We start from the raw sequence: 16,968 nt of genomic DNA on the forward strand, positions 1-16,968 counted from the left end.
TAGAAATTAAGTGTTAACGAGCAGTTGGACAGGTGTACCTAATAAAGTGGCCGGTGAGTGTATATATATACACACACACACACACACACACACACACACAGATATATATACAAATATACAGCTGCAAATAAGTATTTGAACACCTATCTATCAGCTACAATTCTGACCCTCAAAGACCTGTTAGTCTACCTTCAAAATGTCCAACTCCACTCCATTTATTATCCTAAATTAGATGTACCTGTTTGAGGTCGTTAGCTGCAAAAAGACACCTGTCCCCCCCATACAATCAGTAAGAATCCAACTACTAACCTGGCCAAGACCAAAGAGCTTTCCAAAGAAACTAGAGACAAAATTGTACAACTCCACAAGGCTGGAAAGGGCTAAGGGGAAATTGCCAAGCAGCTTGGTGAAAAAAGGTCCACTGTTGGAGCAAGTATTAGAAAATGGAAGAAGCTAAACATGACTGTCAATGTCCCTCGGACTGGGGCTCCATGCAAGATCTCACCTCGTGGGGTCTCAATGATCCTAAGAAAGGTGAGAAATCAGCCCAGAACTACACAAAAGGAGCTGGTCAATGACCTGAAAAGAGCTGGGACCACCGTTTCCAAGGTTACTCTTGCTAATACACTAAGAAGTCATGGTCTGAAATCATGCATGGCACGGAAGGTTCCCCTGCTTAAACCAGCACATGTCAAGGCCCGTCTTAAGTTTGCCAATGACCATTTGGATGATCCAGAGGAGTCATGGGAGAAAGTCATGTGGTCAGATGAGACCAAAATATAACTTTTTCGTCATAATTCCACTAACCGTGTTTGGAGGAAGAAGAATGATGAGTACTATCCCAAGAACACCATGCCAACTGTGAAGCGTAGGGGTGGTAGCATCATGCTTTGGGGGTGTTTTTTTCCACATGGAACAGGGCGACTGCACTGTATTAAGGAGAGGATGACCGGGGCAATGTATTGCGAGATTTTGGGGAATAACCTCCTTCCCTCAGTTAGAGTATTGAAGATGGATCGAGGCTGGGTCTTCCAACATGACAACGACCTGAAGCACACAGGCAGGTGTGACCAAGGTGGGGCTCTGGAAGTAGCATATCAAGGTTCTGGCGTGGCCTAGCCTGTCTCCAGAACTAAACCCAATTGAGAATCTTTGGAGGGAGCTCAAACTCCGTGTTTCTCAGCGACAGCCCAGAATCCTGACTGATCTAGAGAAGATCTGTGTGGCGGAGTGGGCCAAAATCCCTTCTGCAGTGTGTGCAAACCTGGTGAAAAACTACAGGAAACATTTGACCTCTGTAATTGCAAACAAAGGCTACTGTACCAAACATTAACATTGAGATTCTCAGGGGTTCAAATACTTATTTGAAGCTGTATCATACAAATAAATGGTTAGAAAAATCATACATTGTGATTTCTAGATTTTTCTTTTTAGATTATGTCTCTCACAGTGGACATGCACCTACGAGGACAATTTCAGACCCCTCCATGATTTCTAAGTTGGAGAACTGGCAAAATAGCAGGGTGTTCAAATGCTTATTTTCCTCACTGTATGCACACACACACATATATATATATATAGCTCTGGAAAAAATTAGGAGACAACTCCTTTATTTGTCTTAATTCAGTATCTCTGCATGAATGGCAGCCATTCCACTCCAGTGGCTGTTAAATTCCAACACAGACACACCTCATTCTATTTAATGAGGTGCTGATTGAGTTATCACCTGAGCCAAATCTTATTTAACGAGGAAAAGTATAAAAGCCACTGCTGTGGTCATCCCTATCCTCTTGCTATAGGGCCTGCAGGATGAAAAAAACAGGGCTACTAGTACCACACAGGTAATCTAAACAAAAAAGGAACAATTGACCATGCCAAAAGAGTTAAAAAGAAAAGTTTTGAGTGAGGAAAAGAAGGGTTCAATTCTGGTTTTACTGGCAGAAGGGTACAGTAAGCGTCAGGTTGCTTCCATCCTTAACATTTCAAAGACGGCAATTCATAAGAACAAGGTCAAGCAATAGACATTGGGGACAACAAAGCTTCAGACTGGAAGAGGGCGAAAACGATTGTCCACTGACCGGGATGACCGCCAACTCATTTGCATGTCACTCAAAAAACGTACAATGACATCAAGTGATTTACAAAAAGAATGGCACACAGCAACTGGGCTGAAGTGCACACCAAGGACTGTGAGAAATAGGCTCCTAGAAGCAGGGCTGAAGCTGTGCAAAGCCAGAAAAAAGCCCTTCATCAATGAGAAGCAAAGACAAGCCAGGCTAAAGTTTGCAAAAGACCATGAGGATTGGACCCTAGAGGAATGGAGTAAGGTCATCTTCTCTGATGAGTCAAATTTTCAGCTTTGCCCAACACCTGGTTGTCTAATGGTTGGACGGAGACCTGGAGAGGCCTACAAGCCGCAGTGTCTGGCCCCCACGTTTAGGTGGAGAATCAGTGAAAATCTGGGGGTGCTTCAGTAAGGCTGTAATTGGGCAGATTTGTCTTTGTGAAGGACGAATGAATCAAGCATTGTACAAGGTTACCCTGGAGGAAAACCTGATTCCCTCTGCTCTGACAATGTTCCCCAACTCTGAGGATTGTTTTTTCCAGCAGAACAACGCTCCATGCCACACAGCCAGGTCAATTGAGGTGTTGATGGAGGACCACCAGATCAAGACCCGGTCAAGGCCAGCCCAATCGCCAGACCTTGACCCCATTGAAAACCTCTGGAATTTGATCAAGAGGAAGATGGATGGTCACAAGCCATCCAATAAAGCAGAGCTGCTTGAATTGTTGGGCCCGGAGTGGCATAACATCACCCAACAGCAATGTGAAAGACTGGTGGAGACTATGCCAAGACCCATGAAAGCTGTAATTAAAAATCAAGGTTATTCCACCAAGTATTGATTTCTGAACTCTTCCTAAGTTAAAATATTAGTATTGTGTTGTTTAAGAATAAATGTGAACTTGTTTTCTTAGCATTTTTTTAGGTCTGAAAACAATGCACGTTTTTTGTTATTTTGACGAGTTGTCATTTTCTTAAAATAAATAACCTGAATAACAACATTTTTATTTGGAATTTAGAAGAAATGTCTTTGTAACCAAACACATGCCTATAAATAGTAAAACCAGAAAAACTGATAATAATGCAGTGGTCTCTTAATTTTTTCCGGAGCACTCTCTCTCTATATATATATATATATATATATATATATATATGTGTGTGTGTGTGTGTGTGTGTGTGTGTGTGTGTGTGTGTATATATATACACAAAATCACATTGTCCAAACATTTTTGTTTCTCTTTCCAAATAAAAACAAAAACAAATTCAAATAACAGCATAATTTTGCAGTTTTGGTGCATTTTAGTGTTTTGGTCTAATAATTTTTCATTTTTAATGTGGGACAATTTGTAGAACTTAGGAAAAACTGGAGGTTGAAGTAAAGTGTAAAAAACTGTCAAGGAGTATAGCCCTGCTATCACTGTGTTTGAAGCATGGTTTGAAAGCATAGTGTGTGCAGAACTGCCTGTTAGTCTTTTAATCAGTCTGTCACTATTAAAATCTCTCTTTCAGATTCCACAATTTTAGCGTTCTATTACCACTCCTATGTCACAACAAATTTGCTAAATATTCTTTTTATTTTCATTTGCAGTTTTAAGAACATCACTCTTATGATTTTCTAAAGCATATTTGGTGACTTACCTTGGATCCAAACAAAACCATAGAGGAAGTAGAATTTCCCCCCGATGTTGGGCCCAGGACGCCAGTAGGCTCGTCTGATTTCATTGGTCTTCTCTGTAAAGCTTGAGTTTTGTCTAATTTTGTAAAGAACGTGGGGTGGCAGGGAGCCATCTTTGTTAGTCTGGAAAATCACACCTGAAAAAACAGAACCCATAAGGTCAGTACTGTCTTGGTGGCTCAACCAGCATACAGTTTCTGCATGTTCGAAAATGTCTTTGAATTTAATTCAGGCTTGTTTGTCACTTGGGGAACTCTATGTATAGCACTGACTCTGTCATACGCTTTTACATTACTTGCACTTGTTTCACTTCACATTTCGGTTCAGATGGCCACTGGGTTCTTTTGCTTTAAGTGTTTACCAAATACTGTTGGAATTGTGATTCCAATGACTTGTTGGAATCATGTGTTGGAGCAATGTGTTTGTACCTGCTGCTTCTATGCATTCTGCTGTGTTTGAGGAACTTAAGCCAGTTCTTCTGACATTGCTTACTGATGCAACACATGAAACCTACCTCCCTTAGACATTGTTCCCACCAGGATAGTAAAGGAGGTTTTTAATAGAACGATTGGGTTGAGTCTACTTACTTTTTTTAATTCAGTGCTTAGCTTAGGTTCGGTCCCAGCTGTCTTTAAACATGCTGTGGTCAGGCCCCTACTTAAGAAGCCTCATCTTGACGCAGCAGTGTTGTCAACTTTTAGTCTCTCATCTGCTTTTCCTTTCAAAGGTTTAGGAAAAAGTTGTTTTTATACAGCCTTTTTGCCACAGCCCTCTGTGTTTGAAAAATTTAAATCTGGTTTCAGATCACTTCACAGCACTCAGTCTGCACTGCTGAGAGTACACAATGATATTGCCTTCTCTATTGATCCCGGGAAGCCTGCTGATTTAGTGCTTTTAGACCTCACAGTGGTGTTTGATACAGGGGGCCATGCAGTCTTTCTATCTCGCCTTGTGTGGGCCTCCGAGGCTCGGCACTTCAATGGTGTTTGTCATGATTGATGACTTCTCATCGTCAACTGCTTCTTTCTCATATGGGGTACCCCTGTGTTCAATTCTTTTCCCCATCCTGTTTTCCTAACATATGTTGCTTTTAGGGGCAATTATAGGAAAGCACAACCTGTCTTTTATTGCTATGCAGATGATTTGCAAACCGAATGACAGTTCTCAAAACTTTCTTAACTTGAACAAAGCTAAAACTGAATGTATCATCTTTAGTGTGTATACTTTAGGCATGCCAAACGGCCCAGCTTTGAGTTTGGGAGGTCTGGCTTCATACCTTTAGCAAGCTGTCAAAATCGTGGGGGTTATTTATGATTGCAACATGGAATTTGACAAGCAAATCAGCAATGCTGTTAGGATGCGCTTTTTCCAACTCGGTCTCCTAGCGAGTTAAGCCTTTCCTTAACAGGAACTCAGTGACGTTCTCACAAACCAGAGATCCCTCAAACCATAACATATGGTAAGCATGCATATAACTTGGGGTGGGATTATGCCATGGTCCGTAAATATTGTAGATATAACAGAGTAATTTGATTGGTCCTTCTGCTGTTCGTATATTTATCTATATATTGGTAGGTTTAGAATATTGCTTGTTGGTTGTCTGAATTACCATCAGGCATGAGTAAATACCCTATCTGGTGTTTGCCATGATTGTGGGCCGGCCCAAATTGCCAAGATCAATTTTGCCTTCTCTTATTTTGCCACCTGGCTAAATGGTGGAGGATTTTTGTTGCTAAGGACAAATTGCCATGGTTTCATGTTACTGCCGGCCTGAATTGCCGACAGTAATTTTTCCTTTTCTATTTTGCCATCTGTGTAAATGGCAGAGGATTTGGGTTGTTCTGGTCTAAATTGCCAAAGTTTAATTTTGCCTTTTCTATTTTGCCACCTGCCTAAATGGCAGAGGTTTTATTTGCTTCGGGAGAAAATTCTTACACAGTTTTGTGTCAGCTTTTCACTGTTATCCCTTCAGAAATTGCCTTCTCTAACTTAACTTTTTTATTTATTTTTGTGTATAATTTGTTACTGTAAACATGAATGATGTGCTTCACATGGTTTGCATTAGAGCACAAAACACTGGCACTTTATACAAGCCTTTGTTTAACTGAGGTACCATGATCACAAGGACACAGATGGAGGGATGACTCACTGGCAAACACAGACACGTTGTCCTGGTAGGCCTGGTTTAGGGTGTAGTTGACAATGCTGTCCTCGTCAGGAAAGCCCTTGAAGACATCCACACTGACCTTGAAGCATGGGGAAAAGACACAAATAACTTTCTACAGCAGAAATGGATTAACCAAAAACTATTGTTAGAGCTGCTTAAACCATCATACTGGATTACTACGGAGTCTTTTTTCCAATAGAATCAACAAAAAAGTGTTTCTTTGACTCTCCTGCTTTGCTCTTCCAAAACTGGAGCTCTGAGAAAGTAAACATGTACTATTCAACTAACTAAATAAGGTCAATATCATTGGGCCTACTTGGTTTGTTTTATACATGCCCTGTCTGCTCACTTTAGGATGGATTGCCATTGTTATTAATGATGCCGCCAATCCTTAGGCCTTTTGTTAATACTTAATGTTTATATTTGACTGTAGTTAGGGATCCACTCACACTCTAACGTTTACTTATTAATGGCCATCTTGGCCAGGATGTAATGTATTGATGAACTTATGCATGTGTTGTGGTTTTTTGCCTATAGAATGTACGTTGTCGTATTGATAATTATATTAAAAAAAAAAGTTCTGTCGATCCTCTGTTGTTATGTAACGATTGTGTTATATGTTGGGCCCCCCCAATAACTAGACAACACATCTTAATGTGCTGTACTGTATTTATATAGCGCTTTTCCAGTCTTAACGACTGCTCAAAGCGCTTTTACATCTACAGGAAACATTCACCATTCACACACATTCATACACTGTGGCCGGGGCTGCCGTACAAGGTGCCACCTGCTCATCAGATAAACATTCACACACATTCACACTCCGATGCGCAGCACCGGGGGCAACTCGGGGTTCAGTGTCTTGCCCAAGGACACTTCGACAATGACTGCAGGGGCGGGGATCAAACCGCCAACCTTCCGATTGGCAGGCAACCGCTCTACCACTGAGCCACAGCCGCCCCTTAAGGGGTTTATCCTAATAAACAAATTTGAATATAACACTTGTATCAAAACTCAATGTTTCAACAACTGATACATTACTTTTTAGCTGTTATGATTTATGTTGCTCTTTTGCTCTGCTGCTCATGAACTGTTAGCAGCAGCAGCTGGCACCCAGGTGTTACAGCAGACATGCATGGAAGGCATGTTCTGTGCAGTGGGCATGTTTTGATGGGATCCATTGTTCTATACTATAGTTCTATCTATTCTATACTATATACCAACCTTAGACATGAAGCGCATCCAGCCGCAGGCAGCATTGTCAATGGTGTCAAGCTGCTCCACCAAGGTGGAGATGTTAGGAAGACTGTAGTTTCCCTTCATCAGGCCCTGTATCAGCTCGCTGTCTGAGTCATTCAACAACTCAGGGTGCTGCTGAAGCTCTGAGGACAGCTTAATGGAGAGAAGAAGGAGGATGAATGACTAACCATTACATATTTTCTGACTCAAGTCCAAGTTCTGTGAATACATAAACCTGATGGGAAAATATCATAGATTATTATTTAGCATCCTGGTATAGCTACTTAAACAACTATATTGTATAGATTTGTCTCTGTTTTGGTATTTTTGTATAGTCTTATTAATGTTTAAAGTTCTCATATTATACTTTTGGCTTTTTCCCTTTCCTTTATAGTGTTATATATCTTTTTTGTGAATGTACTAGGTTTACAAAGTAAAAATCGCCCAAAGTCCGCCCCAAAGGGACTTACCAGCTCCAAAAAAAAACACTGTTCACAAACTGCTCCAAAAAGCTCTATTGTAGTCCACACTTTACCTCCATGATAAAAGTGCATCACTTTTCACTCAACTCTGCTTCTTAATGGCTAATTTTCCTTAACTAGCTACTGTGCATGTGCAACTCCTAACCAAGATTGAACAGAAGTGTGATGCCTCACTGCAACTAAAACAGAGAACTCACAGGGTGAAAAGAGGAGCTGCAGCAATGTGCAGTAAAACAAAAATATATCTATTTTTAAATTATATTATTATATATATAAAAAAACTATATTCCATGTAGTTTTTTTACTGTGGCAATAAACTGCTTTCTGATTCTGACTTCAAAACATGTCTTGTAAATTAGTCTACCTGCTGTAACCACACCAGATGGTTGTGCAGCCGGCCCGCCTCCACAAAAGCCCTGAGCTGGGCGGAGATGTTGAGCCACACCCGGGTGTAGTGTGTCACGTTACCGACGAATGCAAATGTCTCATTTGCCTGAGTGCAAAAAGTTAACAAATATTATTTTCTTTTTCTCATATACAGTATGTATATATATCTCTATACACACACACACACACACACACACACACACACACACACACAGTGCCTTGCAAAAGTGTTCGGTCCCCTTGAACTTTTCAACCTGTTGCCACCCTTTAGCTTCAAACATACAGATATAAAACTGTAATTTTTGTAAAGAATCAACAACAAGTGAGACACAATCATGAAGTGGAACGAAACAAATTGGATATTTCAAACCTTTTTAACAAAATAAAACTGAGAAATTGGGCGTGCAAAATTATTTAGCCACTTTAAGGTAATACTTTGAAGTGCCACCTTTTGCTGCGATTACAGGTGTTAGTCGCTTGGGGTATGTCTCTTTCAGTTTTGCACATAGAGAGACTGACATTTTTTCCCATTCCTCCTTGTAAAAAAGCTTGAGCTCAGTGAGGTTGGATAGAGAGCAGTTTTCAGTTCTTTCCACAAGATTCAATTGGATTTAGGTCTGGACTTTGACTTGGGCATTCTAACACCTGGATGTGTTTATATCATTCATCATTACATCTTGAAAACAGGGATTTTAAGTGGTTTACTGTAGTATGAACTAACACTTTAACCGTTTAACTTTTAGTACCAATTGCAGTGAGGAAAATAAGTATTTGAGCACCGTGCTATTTTGCAAGTTCTCCCCCTTAGAAATCATGGAGGGGTCTGAAACTGTCATCGTAGTTGCATGTCCACTGTGAAAGACATAATCAACAACAAAAAATCCAGAAATCACAATGTATAATTTTTCTAACCATTTATTTGTATGACACAGCTGCAAATAAGTATTTGAACACCTGAGATAATCAATGTTAATACTTGGTACAGTAGCCTTTTTTTTGCAGTTCCAGAGGTCAAACGTTTCCTGAAGTTTTTCACCAGGTTTGACACACTGCAGAAGGGATTTTGGCCCACTCCTCCACACAGATCTTCTCTAGATCAGTCAGGTTGCTGAGAAACACAGAGTTTGAGCTCCCTCAAAAGATTCTCTATTGGGTTTAGGTCTGGAGACTGGCAAGGCCACGCCAGAACCTTGATATGCTTCTTACAGAGCCACTACTTGGTTCTCCTGGCTGTGTGCTTCGGGTCATTGTCATGTTGGAAGACCCAGCCTCAACACATCTTCAATGCTCTAACTGAGGGAAGGAAGTTGTTCCCCAAAATTTTGCAATACATGGCCCCGCTCATTCTCTGCTTAATACAGTGCAGTGGCCCTGCCCCATGTGCAGAAAAACACCCCCAAAGCATGATGCTACCCCCTTATGCTTCACAGTAGGGATGGTGTTCTTGGGATGGTACTCATCATTCTTCTTCCTCCAAACACAGTTAGTGGAATTATGACCAAAATGTTCTATTTTGGTCTCATCTGACCACATGTATTTCACATGAATATCACGTGAATATATCTGAGATATCACAAAATCTCAGAAAAGACCTCAGGGACTTAACCCTTGTGTTTTCTTCACTGTCGGGATCCTCTCATGTCCCTCGGGTCAAACTGACTCCGGGACTTATTTGGGGTTCGTTTTTTGTCACAAGGTTATAATTCATGTTAAAAATCCACTATGGAAAAAACATAAGTGGTCATATCCAGAATGATGTTCTGAATTGAGTCAGGAATACATGTTTATCACAGGAAATAAGGAGTGTAACTTTGACAATTTTTCTTCTAAAAATTTGTAATGGGTAAATTTTACCCGAATATGATACAAGGGTTAAGGTATGTGGGCTGTGGCCAGTTGGTGACAGCCTCCACTTTCTGCGGATCTGTGGCAATGTCATCTACAGAAACTATGTGCCCCACATGTTTCACCTTGGGTTGGCAAAACTGGCATTTGTCCAGAGAGAGCTTCAGTCCCACCTCGTTGATCCAGAACTTTGAGCAGCGGTTCCTCATGTTCCTCCAGGGATCTTCGAAAAACTTTGAGGTAATTCAGATAAACTAGAACCTGGGGTAGGTTCATGTCACCCACCGCCAACTCCATTAGTCTCTGGAAGGTTGCTGTAACTCTGGTGATAACTTGTAGCATCCTTTCCAACTGGTAAAACCATAATGGGCAGATGAAGGCCGTTATTTCCTTGTCAGCCTCTGACATCGCGATCTGATAATACCCACTTTGCAACTCCAACACCAAAAACCCTTTGCTGCCAGACAAGCAGTCAAGTGCATCCTCAATGCAGGGGGTGGTGTACTGGTCAGGCACTGTATGGCTGTTTAAGGTTCAGTAGTGTATACACATTCTGACGCAACCATTTTTCTTTCTCGCTATCACAATTGGAGAGGCATATTGGCTTAGAGATTCCTTGATTATGACAGCTTTCAGAAGGTCTTGCAAGTGTTGTCTTATATCTTTAATGTCTGCTGGTACTAATCTCCTTGACCTCTTTCTGAAAGGTCTGGAATCTGACAACCGGATGTTGTGTTCAACCTCTTTAGTCAGTCCCACATCCCATTCGTGGAGAGAAAACACATTGTGTCTTTCTGACAGTTTTCTCCTGAGCCTTTCCTTCCACTGTTCAGGGATTGGCGAGTCACCAAATTGGATGAGGTCATGGTCAACCCCTACTTGAGTCCCTCCAGGTTTTTCCTCTGTCTTCGGTCAAGGACTGGTAGTACTAGATCCGCCACACACACATTACTAATGACTATTCCAATTGGGAGGGCTGTATCACGTGCTGTCTCATTGCGTACTAGCACTGTTAGGTGGTTCACATTCACTTTTGAGCTTGACACGACGATTGGCTGTAGAAGCACCCCAGCTGGAAGAGGGACCGTTGGGGAGGCATCTACCATCAGTATCTCATCGTCCAATACCTTTCTCAACTCCACTTGACATACACCAGAGGAGTCCCCACCGGCAGGTAGTTTCAATGGTTTGGTTGTGGTGTGTGGTTCAATGGTTAGTGTTGGTACCCAGGATAAGTGGAATCTAGCATACTCTGGCTTTCTTGAGGGAATGAATTAACTTTTGTATAACTTTATTCTAATTTTCAACATTCTGACACTTGTTGGCAAAATGACCGTTTTCCGCCGCACCTAGAGCAGAAACTGTCTTCAGAGTTTCTAAAAAGCTTCTGTCTATTTGAAACGGGTTTTGTTGGCTTCACTCGCAGTGCACTAGCCTGTGTTTCTGAGATATTTGTCCGGTTCGATGACAGTTTCTTCTTTAGTCTTCTGACTTCTTTTTTCAGGGCAGTTACCTCGGCTCCATTTCCCTTGTCGGCAACAAGCTCTGGTACTGTTTGGCAAATCCCCTTGTCATCTGTCATCAGCTCTTGGTGAGACTTGTTGGTCATTATAGCAAACATAGACTTTAACACTTTAATTTCTGTTTTTGAACTCTGAATGTCCATCTGGCTACTGTCCATATCTGGGTTGGCATGAACTCTGTGGACAGACGTGCTCAGCTTTACTGCATATTCTTCTTCAGCCCTGATCTCTTCTAACAGGTCTAAAAACTTTGGTGGAAGGTGCTTTCTTTCTCTTAGCTTTTACTGTACTAGCATAAGGTCTGAGTGTATGGCTCTTCTAAGTAGCTGCTACCCCCTTTATTAACAACTTTGATCAGAGACTGCTCTATGCGTCTCAAGAATGCTGACAGCTTCTCCGCTTTCTCTTGTCGCAATAGCCTATACTCAAAGTAAAGGTCTTCACCTGACTCAGTTGTTCCAAAGGCCCTTTCAATTGCCTCTAAGCATTTGGAAGAGGTAACATCAGCCTCAGCTGTCCGCACTGCTTTACCACTGCCGAAGCAGGTCCTTGAAGGCTTTCCATGATCCGCCTACGCTGGAAGGGCAAAACCTTTAAGGATGGGCCAAACCTCTTGGGAAATGGGGTGTATCATTTCCAATTGAACCACCATAAAAATCAACCTTCTCCCTCAATTCACACAACACTGTTAATTTGTTAAACTTTGAGTTGGCTTTTCTGCCACAAACTCGTACTAAGGCTTTGACAGTTTCCAGGGTGGCTTCTATCTCTTGAATTCTCATCCTCGGGGGACAACTGCTAGCAGTACTTGGTCTTCGTCAAGGGACTCACCTTGACACCAATCACCAAGCTAGTTCACTAGTTCTGCCTTCACTGCTTGAAAATCCATGGTATTCACTTTGTCAAAATTACTACTGTTTTGTACAAATTTTACCCAGTTTGTGCTCCATTTACCATTATCGCCCCTAAACACAAAAGAAAATCAGAAATTTCAAAAAAGATCCCAGCGGTGCTTCCATTTAGGTAGCGCTTTTAACCCTTCCCAGGTAAATGAAAGTAGCTTTTGGGTTTGTTTAGCTAACTTTGGTAGATCTTTAAGTGCCTATTTTAATACATCTCCAGATGATCAGTTAAACTAATACTAAATGTTAATTTCTATTTTTGTACAAAGCAGTAACACATGAAATGGTTTCTTTTAAACTCACCTTTTTCCTTTGTGATACAATAATAATGATGTCAGGCCCGCAACTGGTTTAAAAAAGTAAGGGATTATTATTATTAAAACAAACGCTAATAAAATACAATATAGTCAACACATTTACCCTTTTTTGTCGTCATCCCCGTATTCAACAAAATATGAACATCACTTACAATATTTCAGTATTTACGTCAACACAATGTGCCCTATTTCACCCCATACATCTGTATCTTCCTAGCGATGACTCGGCTAGTAGATAGATCCTCGCACAGTCTTTTGCCTTCAAATCTCCCTACCACCCCAGCGTAGCAGGCATGGTTTGTTGCACATGTATGTTGTCCCAGTAAAGACAATGTCCTCTTCACTCCGGTGAACAATTAAGAAACGAACGTCTACCGTATTCTGGTCAAACTCTGTGATTTTTCCGCTCCATAAATCCTTCTACGTCGCTCTCGTGGAACTCCGTCAGAAAACAGTCTGTTTGTCAGTGAGATTGTTTAGCCAACAATCCATCTCACCAGGATTAATTCAGCATATTCCTACAAAGTTCATTTTTGGCAAACTCGCAGTCTGTCATGCACTTTTTCAGTTCTTCTCCAGTTCCCGGTCACGCATCATTTCTCTGCTCTTCTCCCTCGTCTCTCCCGCGGACTCCTTTTTTCCCATTTTAACCCGTAACCTATCTAGAATTAGAATATTCTTACCTAGTTTATATCTAGGTAAATTACATTTCCACATGTACTTTCTTATTTAATAAACATTCCATATAACAAAAGACATAAAACTTAAACAGTATGTATAAGAAATTAAATACATGGAGATTCTCTCTATCCACATAACCCTTGCATCATGAATATGGCGATTTTAAGTGCAGAAATGTAGAATGAACTGACAGTTTAACCTTTCTGTAATTTATTACCTATTTATTGTCTCTATGAACTGAACATAGTTATGTATCAACTTAGATTATAGCTAAATGTCCAAAGGGCTACACACACACATATATATATATATATATATATATATATATATATATATATATATATATATATATACATACACATACATATACATGCATACACATATGTATATATCTATATATATACACACATACATATACATGCATACACATATGTATATATCTATAGATAGATATAATACGTACATATATTATTTATTAATTTAATTGTTTGGGGGAAAAGCAGGGGATGAAAATAACAGAGTGCTGCTGTCCAGGGACGTGCAGGAGCAAATAACATATATGGCTCAAAATGTTGAAGATTATCGAGTGACACAAATACGCCAGAGTTTTCCTCACTACAGTTGAACGTGTCCACTGACATCGAGAATAAGGAAAATCTGTTGTGTCTTGTAGGGTACGATTATACTGGTGAAGATGTCCATGAAGATTTACTTTTTTGTCGTTCCATGCCACACCACAAAAAGGCAATTCAATTCAATGATTTCATTGTGCAGCATGACTTTGACTAGACAAGATGTGTGGGCCTGTGCACAAACTGTCCAGCTGCAATGACTGGAAAACAAAGGGGACTAGCAGTGCATGTTTACAGTAGCACCATTCGGCATAGAAACCCATTATTGCTTTCAAAGAGAACTGGCTGTGAAATAAAAGCCCTAGTGTCTCAAAACAGTTCTGGACAAAGTTGTGAACAAAGTTGGTGCAATCAAAAGCAAACCACTGAACACTTCTTTTTAAAGCTCAGTGTGAAGATATGACAAGTGAACACAGAAACTGTCTTAAACCGAAGTGCACTGGAAAGTCCTTACCTATCTATTTGAACTGCGCAATGAAGTCAATTTATTTCTGCATTATAGTGATTGACTGTTTAGCAGATGGACTGTTCTTATAAATGTTAATGCTTTTCTAGTCTTAACAACTGCTCAAAGTGCTTTTTCACAGTACAGGAAACATTCACCATTCACACATGTTCACACACTGTGAGGCTGCCGTACAAGCTGCCACCTGCTCATCAGATAAACACTCACACACATTTACACTCCGATGGCGCAGCATCAGGGGCCACTCAGGGTTCAGTATCTTGCCCAGGGACACTTTGACATGTAACTGCCGGGCCAGGGATTGAACCACCAACCTTCTGATTGGCGTCCGCTCTAGCCCTGAGCCACAGCCACTTCAAGGCTGCACAACTCCCAAGGGCTCACAAAATTGGCAAACCTGTCTGATGTTTTCAGTACTCTCAAGCACTGCAAGAGAAATCTGTCACTATCTTCAATGTCCAGAATTAATTAAAAGCTGCACACCTCAAAATGGAATTATGGTGTGTCAATCTTGTTCGCCAGGAGTTTCCTGACGCTCGCAGATTTTCTCCTTGCAACCTGAGGGGTCATTTCATTTGGCTGTAACTTGTACTAAACTGTTGAAGTAGGAGGGCTTTGTTTTGGATGAAATATGGCAGTTAGGTGGTTTGTGAGTTTTTTCATTGGGTAAGTGGTCCTTGGTCTTAAAACGTTTGAGAAACACTTTGCTAGTATGTAAATGTGCTGTATTTATATAGCGCTTTTCCAGTCTTAACAACTGCTCAAAGCGCTTTTACATCTACAGGGAACATTCACCATTCACACACATTCATACACTGTGGCTGGGGCTGCCTTACAAGGTGCCACCCGCTCATCAGATAAACATTCACACTCCAATGCGCAGCACCGGGGGCAACTCAGGGTTCATTGTCTTGCCCAGGGACACTTCGACAATGACTGCAGGGGCAGGGATCGAGCCACCAACCTTTCGATTGGCAGGCAACCACTCTACCACTGAGCCACAGCCGCCCACCGAGTATGTCTCTCCTTAGCATAGTTTAAGCAATAATGCATTTGTTGACTATTTTATGCAGTGGATTCATACACATTTGGTGCCCTAGCAGTTATTTCTGGAAGCAGGATAGTGTGTCTGGGACAGAGTCCAAATAAACTACAGTATATGTGTTTATGATAATGTTGGAAGAGGAAACTGCCAATCATTGCAACAGTGTGGCTCTTTGGCTCAAGCTCGATGGAGCTCCATGGCACGGAGTGATAAGATACGGCAGGCTTTGGACACAAACATACTTGTTACAGGCATCAGATCGTTGTTGGTTTTGGTCTGCATATGGGATATGTTGACAGGAAAAAATATAAAATTTGGCCAGTCTTAATCACAGCATAATTCATCCATTCACCTTTGGGAGCACAGCTTTGTCAGTCAGAATAATGTGAACAGCTATGCTCATACAAATACACCAGAGATAGTTTTCCACTTGCCTTCTGAATGACTTTATCAACCTGGGATCCAATGGGGGAGTAGAGGATCTTGGGATTTTTTGTCATCAAGTGAACCAGTAGGCCCAGGTTCCTCTGTTCTTTGCTTGTGAATCCCAGTGAACTCATATTTCCCTGCTTCAAAGCCTCTGGCTCAATGATCCTGCAACAACAGCCACAGGTTTAAAGGTCATACATTTTACTGCAAAATCTCAATACTGTGGAATTGATTGGAAATGTATGTATTTAAAAATTAAACAAAATAATCTGCCCACAAATCAGGCCAAAACATTATTGCGCTTATTTATCTCCCTGTTAGACTTAGACTTATCTTTATTAATCCTTTTGGGATGACTCCCGCAAGGAAATTAAAGCATACAATTTACTGTTTTTATACCATGAACAGCTGCAATGATTGTATTATCTGTAACAAATTATTCTTATACATTTTTCAATGTTTAATCTAATATTGAATACAAATATGATAAAAACACAAAAGAAAGAGGACTAAGCATTGTTAAGACTGACACATCAAACAGAAGATTATTCAAGTCAAGTCAACTTCGATCTTTTTTTTGTAGTTTTAGCAATCATTTCAATTACTTGTAATCACCTAGGTTACTAAATGTGGCAACACGTTTGAGGGACAAGAAACACAAGCAGTCAAACAGCTTATGAACAAACCAACAAGTTATGTAAACTGAAAGTAAAAATGTATATTTACTACTACTCACTATTTTATTTGTTATTGCCATTTATCTATTTGTCAGTTTTTTTTATCAATTTCACTGGTTTTACTTAACATTTCAATGTTTTTATTTCTTGTGTGCATTAATCTTAATCTTAGCCTGTTTAACTGTTTGTACGGTCTAATAATCAGCTTGTCAGTTATGTGTAAAGCAATTTCATTAAAGCAGACACAGTGAAAAATCAGCATTCATTTGAGGTTTGTATGTGTCCACTTGAGAAGTTCAAGTCCAAGATTCACTATCCATTTAGCTGTGGTTTGGCCCCCACTAACTCCTGAGAAAATTCTCCATGGAATTGCTGCTACAAGTGAACATGCTTCCCATTATACATAGACCTTTGACCAGGGCCATTTTCACAAATATAT

General features: G+C 40.6%; 1 protein-coding gene across 4 annotated transcripts in view; it reads right to left on the reverse strand.

Annotated features, from left to right (window-relative positions):
- abca2 (ATP-binding cassette, sub-family A (ABC1), member 2) overlaps nucleotides 1-16,968 on the reverse strand; it is a 199,252-nt gene that overhangs the window by 126,208 nt on the left and 56,076 nt on the right. For all 4 annotated transcript variants that reach the window (XM_034871883.1, XM_034871884.1, XM_034871882.1 and 1 more), the window contains 5 exons: nucleotides 15,858-16,017; nucleotides 7,990-8,118; nucleotides 7,129-7,296; nucleotides 5,887-5,983; nucleotides 3,701-3,874 (listed from right to left, as the gene is read on the reverse strand). In XM_034871883.1, coding sequence (XP_034727774.1) covers nucleotides 3,701-3,874; nucleotides 5,887-5,983; nucleotides 7,129-7,296; nucleotides 7,990-8,118; nucleotides 15,858-16,017 — 728 coding nt within the window. The remainder of the gene's footprint in view (nucleotides 1-3,700; nucleotides 3,875-5,886; nucleotides 5,984-7,128; nucleotides 7,297-7,989; nucleotides 8,119-15,857; nucleotides 16,018-16,968) is intronic.

This window comes from Etheostoma cragini, chromosome 5 (assembly GCF_013103735.1).
Source record: "Etheostoma cragini isolate CJK2018 chromosome 5, CSU_Ecrag_1.0, whole genome shotgun sequence".
NCBI lineage: Eukaryota > Metazoa > Chordata > Actinopteri > Perciformes > Percidae > Etheostoma > Etheostoma cragini.